The 8089-nt window shown below is 32.9% G+C and overlaps 1 protein-coding gene across 2 annotated transcripts; it reads left to right on the top strand.

Annotated features, from left to right (window-relative positions):
• The first annotated feature begins 900 nt into the window (after positions 1-900).
• On the top strand, positions 901-4498 carry LOC144552985 (dentin sialophosphoprotein-like protein). Of its 2 annotated transcripts, none has more exons than XM_078301051.1 (9): positions 901-1276; positions 1380-1465; positions 2264-2562; positions 2690-2903; positions 2998-3081; positions 3189-3360; positions 3477-3688; positions 3789-3931; positions 4040-4498. In XM_078301051.1, the coding sequence occupies exons 2-9, from the start codon at positions 1442-1444 to the stop codon at positions 4122-4124; spliced, it is 1233 nt and encodes a 410-aa protein (XP_078157177.1). In that variant the 5' UTR covers positions 901-1276; positions 1380-1441; the 3' UTR covers positions 4125-4498. The 2 variants fall into 2 exon arrangements, with proteins under 2 accessions (XP_078157177.1, XP_078157175.1); XM_078301049.1 differs by having other exon boundaries at positions 1076-1276; positions 3474-3688.
• The last annotated feature ends 3591 nt before the right edge of the window (positions 4499-8089 follow it).

Below are 8089 nucleotides of genomic sequence, written 5' to 3' on the forward strand. Positions count from 1 at the left end.
TATAATATCTTCCACCAAAAACGGTAATTAAGCTGAAAGCTGAACTAAATAATATGAAATGGGTAAGGGTAACAAGGCAATTAAGTTAACAATAGCTAGCTAGCGTTGTATCTTCCGAATCCGTATCCTGCATTAATGTACCGTTTGAGTTAATTTATGAGTTAATTTATGGATTGTATGATCATAATTCAGGCCAATCTGATCCATGCTTATAATGTACAGGACCTTTAATATTAGTGCAGATAAAATTTGAGTTAATGCAGAGGATTAATTAAAAGCACTTTGGAAACAAATTTTGTATAAAATCAAAATTGCCATACTTAGACTAGAAAAATTTGTACAAAGTGTACAACAATTACAAAACTGTTATAAATAAATAAAGTTATGGATGTTCATTTGAAACTCTTCAATAGTTGTATCAAAACCTTTCCTTAATGAAGCATGTTTCATCTCCTCACATTTATCAATGGAATCAAATTAGATTGCTTGTTATTTACATTATCTACCTATAAATAGAGGATGTAAGATTGTATTCGATACACAGAAGAAAAGCATATGAATAAAGATAGCTATTGTTATACACTCTAAAGATAATCTTGTTTATTTTTCTTTATCTTTATTTTACAACAAAAACAACTTACCAGAGAATGGGATCTTTATTAACACACATGGATTGTGAGCCCATTTCTGTTTGTGGCCCATATATACTTCTGCGAGTTACCGCCTACATAAATTTACTTGCAAAATAGCATAGCATATTCATTTTGTCTTTGGATTGTGGGCCCATTTATTTTCCTGGCCCATATATACTTCCCTCCCTCACGAACAGAAGTAAAAAAGCGTGATATTTGCGTTGTGTGCAAGTAGAAATAGATGTAGGCATGTAGTAATGCCGTGAAGTTGCATTGACCCTACACGTGTCTATTCGGCCGCCGTGGCCCACAATTTGAACCAATAATAGCAAAGGAACTGATAGGATCCATGGCCTCTTCTAGTCCACGAGCTATCACCTTGCGGGACCCACCACCACCACTCCTGACCGCAAATTATTTATTAATTAATAAAATAAATAGAAAACCAACACCAACGCCAACACCAACACCGTATTGCTCTCACTTTGGGATTTATTTTGTGAAGGAAAAAAAAACTAGGGAACAGCGAGGCAAACGAGTCTAGAAAGATCCAGTATTTGCTTGGTTGAAATCCATCCATCCATCCATCCTCTACAGCCGCTGCTTGGTTCTAGCGCTCAACCTTACTTAGAATTGGGAAGCTGGTAAAATATATATATTGCTCTTACTTTAATTTGATGCTTATATATATAGTTCGACTTCGACATTGAATCTTTCTTTTTTCTCTTTTTTGGTCTGATTTTACAGGAGATATGAGATCAGATCTGATCAGTTTCTGGAGCTTTGGTCCAGGATAGATACTAGAAGTTATGCCAGATTGGAGGGATAACGAGGTAGTTTTACTTAATTGGATTTGATTTATGCATCTTTGTTTTTGAGAAACAGATTGGGTTGGATTTTATTGTATTGTTTTATTTTATTTTTCTTTGCAGAAAGATAAAGTGTTTTTAGTTTAGAAAAAGGCCGAGTGTAGAATTAGATGGGCTTGCATAAGCATGACCTTCAAAAACTGGAAATTAGCATATGGCCAAAGTATGAACTGTAAAATTATGGTATTTTGCCCCCAAATCCTACTCGGGTGGTGACAGTAGTTTTCTCCAGGAATTAAGATAAAAAAAAATGCATCTGTTGTGCATGTAAGTCCTGTAGTAATCCGTGTGGTAGCTCTCTGGGAGAAGATTGCCACAGAGATAGCTGCAGTGAAGGACAGATTGTGATTCTTTAATTAATTACCTATTTTAACATATTATTGTTTTAATGGTCATTCATTTGTGTTTGAATTAGGAGCATACTTTTTTTTTTCCTGTTAAGTACACCAGACATAGAACCTTACTTATTCACATAAAAAATTTACTGAGTGGTTCAATACCATTTACCAGTCAGGTCTGCTAACTAAGACTGCCTGTTTTGACTCCTAATTTTTCTCAACTTAAGTAGTTGTTTGATTGCTATGTTGTACCGTATTGTATTGGTTTTTAATGATGGTTAAGTGCTCATGTGAGGGTTGATTGGGGCATAAGCAGGTCACAATTTAGGGTTTGTTTGCCATTTTCTATCTCAAGAGTGCTATTGAGCCATTTTCATAACCAGAGCTAATTTTACTTTTATTGTGTATATTTATTCCTGCATAGGTAAAAGATAATATAAGGGACGGGCAAATTCGGAGCAGTAATCTTGATATTGATGGTTCTAACAAGAAATCAAGACTTGAGCTAGAGAGAAATCTTTCTCCAATAAATGATCTAACTGCTGGGGACCACAAAACAACTAACAACAATGGATTTGGATTTGGTGTGATAACTAATAAGCCATTGGAGAATGGGACGGCTTCGATGGCCAGGAGGAGTCTGCAGGAAAATGGAGAGAATGACTTGGCATACTATGATTGGCCAGCAATTGATAATTTCGAGGATGTTGATAGGCTGTTCAGGTAATTCAAATTGCATTCAATTTTCCATCTTTGATCTTTTTATATGACAACCACAGCAAAACAATTGTTTGTTACCTTATAGTTTGTCGATGGTTGAGTAATATTTTGGGTGTTTTGTGATTTGAAGAAATTGTGATTCGACGTTCGGGCAGAGCGAAGCAATGGAGGATGGAGGGGAGGAGCTATCATGGTTTGCAACCTCATCAGACGCCATGTACACATCAGAGATGGAGGCGTTGAACAATTTTGCGGCGTATTCTTCTTCATGCAAGCAGGGCCCACAAACATGTGATGATGCAGAGGTTGAAGATGCATTTGCGCCTACTAGTCCAAATGTAATGGTACGGTATTTTCACTCTTTTTTTGATATCTTTCTTTAAAAGGTAAAGGTGCTCTTACTCTTACATTACATACTTGTGAAATTATGATTTGCAGGAATGTGAAGGTGAAGAGATAGAAGAAGTGGCTGCGAACCAGAAGCTGACATACAATGGATATGGAGCCCTTGACATGGACATGGTGATTAGCATACTACTGTTATTAACTTTTTCCATATATGCATCATAATTATTCTCTGTGCAGAAGGAAGAGAAGGTTCGATTTTAATTTTTCTTTATATGGAGCAGACTGGAAACCCACACTTGTCAGTGCAGAGCATGACTCAAGATTTGGCAGATCAGAATCAGAAACAGAAACAGCAGGTGGAGCCAGGCTCCTCTAGTTATCTCACCTTTGACTCTTATCCTGGGAAGGATGGAATTGAGTCGCCTCCTGCCCACAAAGGAATCCCCTCTGCAGGTATACTACTATTCTTTTCGAATTAATAATATTTTCTAGTTAAGTACCAGTTAGAAGATTTATGAAGGGCAATTTAGTCATTAACTCCTACCTATGTTTTGTTTGATTGATAGTAGTGCGAAGAAAGACAGAGAAGTTGAAAAATGAGAAACCCTCATTTGAGTTTGAGAGGGGGACCAATTGCAACAATGACAAGTCAAAAAGCATATTAGATTCTTCAATGGTGGTGAATGGTTCATCTAATAATAATAGTAGTTCAGCATTTTCCACTAATGATCTGTCAGTAGAAGAGACCAGCTTTATGGAGCTACAAGATGTTATGAATCAGGTGAGATTGAGATTGAGATTGATAGATGTACCAGCTGGTACTAGATAGGTTAAGTACAATATGACCTGATGACTAAATATTTTTTTTTTGTCTATTCCAGTTGGATGTGAAGACAAAACTATGCATAAGAGATAGCCTGTATCGGTTGGCTAGAAGTGTGCAACAGAGGAATGATTTTGATTCGTCTCCTGCAAGCAGCAGCTATGGCAATGTAGATGCTCAATATTCAGCTATCAACAATGGGTACATCATCAGAGATACTCTTTTGTTTTTGTTTATTATATTTCCTTGAGACTCTTCCTTTACTTTCCATGTTTTTCATTTAGCTGTATTATTATAATATTGTTTTAGGTTTGCGGAGCCAATAAACCCAGAGACTGGAACAAATCCGATAGACCGATCAATAGCTGAGTTGCTCTTTCATCAGAAACATTAATTGAGGAGGCTAATAATGCTCACAAGTACCATGTTAGTGTAAGTTATTGTGTAAATATCTAGCTAGTATAACCACCACTTCGTATTGTTAGCACGGAGAATCTGTAATAACACTTGTGTATTTGTTATGGCCCCTCCCCTCCGTCTTCTTTTCTTTTTGTTTACAGAATGAACATAACAAACAATGCAACCTGCTGTAGTGATACTGTGTGACCAAAGGCGATAGGAATTCTACAAATAATAGCATGATGCAAGTATGTAGTCCCTTGTTATTGATCTGCTTTAGACAATGGAGTATAGTGAGTTTGAGATTTTTCATGTTAAGAGTTATGACATTGAGCGGGATTTAATCAAATTTGTGAGTTTTTTTGTCAATATTTTCTATATTCAGGGCGGCATACGCTACTTGTTGGGACTATGTTAGTTCACAATATTTTTACGAAAAAAATACTCTCTACTTAATTTCGATTGAACAACAGAAAATTGGTAAGTCGTAATAAAAAGTTTCCTTGTCTTATTTTTTTTTTCTGGTAACAAATCTAAGGAATAGGATAATAATAACTATTAGATTCTTTAAATTAATCAGAGTGCTTTTGTTGCCCAGGAAAGTTTAGGTGAAATTAAAAGGAGATAGATAGTGGGTTCACACATTGTAACGGACTTTATATATCGGAAACATATATGTATTTGACAGGAGAATAAGGCTTTGTTTTGTTATATAGGGATTGATAATTAATCAATCTATTTTTCTTTTTATTGCTTGACAGTGGCGGTCAAGGGAAAATAATACAAACGTATCACACATCATATCCTAAAACAAACTATGTAAAGAATAAACCATACACCCTATTCATACACTAGCAGTGTTTTTTACACAGAGTTACTTCAATAATCAATTTATTTCAATGATACTAATTGACTGATTAACTGTAAAGCGCAGTCTTAATTTGAGAAGATATAAAACATGCAATGGTCTGAGAATCCTAAAGAATATTTTTTTCAAGTAAAGATTGAACATCAAATTAAATAATTATTTAATATTCACAAAAGATTATTCATTATAAATTTTTTAATCTATGACTTTTTATACAGAAAGCATTATTTTTATCACTATATAAATGATGGTTTTTAAATCCCAAAGAACATTAAAACATGCAATTTTGATATGTCAAATTAGTCGCATATGTTTTAAGAATTATAGCTGATTTTTAATTTTTTAGGTAAAATGTAAGCGACAAGAGGTAGGTCGGCTCTAAGAATTATACCAAATCGTGTATTCGAAGAACGTTTCGCGCATATATGATTAGTCCGCTGTCAAAATCAATCGACCTGCTGTCAAAATCAGATTAATCGATCGATTATTTTTTTAGTCTGCAAAGATCAGATTAGTCAGCGCTGACGGAAATGAAAATAAAAAAAATCCTATCAAAGAGTGAATTATTTTTGTCTATCATGATTTATTAAAAGTCTTTAACAAGAATATTCTTGCTTTAATAAATTTGACAGCTCTGTATGTGCATTCCGAACACGAATTTTGACTAGTACGTATACACTCCGATAGCTCAACATGTTGAAAAAAAATATCAAAACAAACGTACTAAAAGGTCATGTTCGAAAGTCTCAAAATATATGGGATTTGAAGTAAGTGGTATTTTAATCGCATGACCCTGTTTAACCGAAATTTTTATATATAGCATACAAAAAAAATAAACCAAAACACTTTTAAAATGTGAGAATTCCAAGTTTATCCAGAGTGCTAAGCTAATCCGCGGCCATTTATAAGAGGCACAGATTGGCTTGGCGGCCCCCCAAAAGCTCAAAAAATATACTGTAATATTAAATATATTACAGCTTTGAGTAACCTCTAAGCCAATCTGCGGTTTTCCATAAATGGACCGCATATTGACTTAGCAGTCCGAATAAATGTGGAATTTTCCTATTTTGAAGTGTTTTGGGTTTTTTTTTAAAGGGTATAAATAGGACTGTTTAACAAGCTCAACCTATTCCTATTTCATCTCAATTTACTTTCAGAACGTCTAAAATTGTAGAAAAAAATAAGTTGAGTTAGGACTAAATTTTTTTCTTTTCTTAAATGGTGCGCGAGAAAGAGCTTTGTTTTCTCTTTTTCTAGAACATTTAAATTGCATCGTTCTCTCTCGTGTCCCATAATTTACATCACAAGTCCATGGAATAGGTGTTCTACATAAGTTATTCTCCTCTATTTAGTTTTTCGTTGTGAGACTAACCAGATCTGAACAACAACTTTTATTTTATTTTATTCTTCTACAAATTACATTACATTATTAGTCTAATATTTTTTTTACAAATTTTCTCTTATTTAAAAAAAATAAGAAATTTAAATAGAAATAATATTTTTAAAATAAGATTTCTCACAACTAATCTCATGATACAACCGAACATTCATTTCAGCATATTTTCATAATTATTCATGTATAGACTCATGAGTATGGGTTCTCGCAAATTAAATAGTGAGTTTCCGAATCTGGAAAATTTCATCATGCACAATCCCGCAATCAGAGGCGGATCCAGAATTTCGATCTGAAGTAAGCACAAAATATACACACTTTTTTTTAATTTCAATGTTTGATATTTTCATATGAAAAAAAATAGCGGTCTATATGAAACTGACATGAAAAAATTACACACAACTATTCATCTGTAGTTTTAAAACATAACGTTATTATTTATGTTGAAATTTATTTGCAAAATTCAGAGTTCAAAACAAGTTTTATATTTTTTTTAAGACGAGATATATTATAGACATGGTTTTGCACAAGCTTGTTTTGTAAAAAAAATGGATAAACAAATTAATTTATCAAAAACAATGTTAAGACAAATTATTGCACTAAAAAAGTCGGTTTATTCTCTGAAGTTGTGCCTTGTCGTTGTTCCCTTGTGCTGAATGATTGGCTTGGATTTTTCGAAAAAAAATGTTTTGTTTTAGAAAAAATAGGAAAATGTTTACAAAATTTTAATTTGTGAGAAATTTTTAATAAGGCAAACGACAAGACTCAAATATTCATTAATATAAATAATATATAATTAAAATAAACTACAGTTTTTTAAATTGTTTAAATTGAATGAATAAAAACTAACATCAAAATTGAAATAAAATACTTAAAATAAACTTGCTGTTGCCGTTGCAGAAATAGTTTTTTTTTTTTTTTTTTTTTTCTTAAAGTTAGTTGGCAAAGTGCCAATCTAACAAATACATTATAAGTTGCAGTAATGGGATATTTTGGCGCTTGACTTGAGACTTGAGAGTAACATAGAAGGGTTTGATGGATGAGCTTTCTTAAATATTTTCGCGCTTTCTTAGAAATGGTCCATATAAAAATCAAAAGCTGACTCATTCATTTGAATTTTAAATGTTGGTTCTAATCGTCACGTTCTTCTCTTTCCTTTTTGCCTCCTTTCTTTCTATGAAAAAGAAAACAATTTTTTTTTTTTTTTGGGGGAATTTCATGTATATCCCTCAAAAGTTTCAATATTACGTATTTATCCCTCTAAAATCTATCATTACACATTTATCCTTAAAAATTATACAAATTCACATATTTATCCAATCTAACTCTATTATATATCAAATATCTCCAAATATAATTAAATAATATTTTTTAATCATTAAAATATATTTTACAATATTAATTAATATTGTAATGACCATTGTACCCTTCTTCCTCTCTCTCTTTAATCTGTTGATATTGTAATGACTGGTACGGGGTTCAGTACTGGTACGAGGAAAGCACAAGACAGTGAAATACTGAGAAAATACTTTAAAAAAAATTAACTAATTTTATTTATAATTAGTTACAGAGCAGTTTAATTTTTATGTACATGAAAATGGAGGAACTAAGAAATCTTTTGGCTCAGAGGAATGCAATCAGTGGGTACGCATTACAGTGAGGAACCACTATACTGGTAAGAAACCGGTGCAAGAAACCG

This window comes from Carex rostrata, chromosome 4 (genome assembly GCF_964058835.1).
Source record: "Carex rostrata chromosome 4, lpCarRost1.2, whole genome shotgun sequence".
Lineage (NCBI taxonomy): Eukaryota > Viridiplantae > Streptophyta > Magnoliopsida > Poales > Cyperaceae > Carex > Carex rostrata.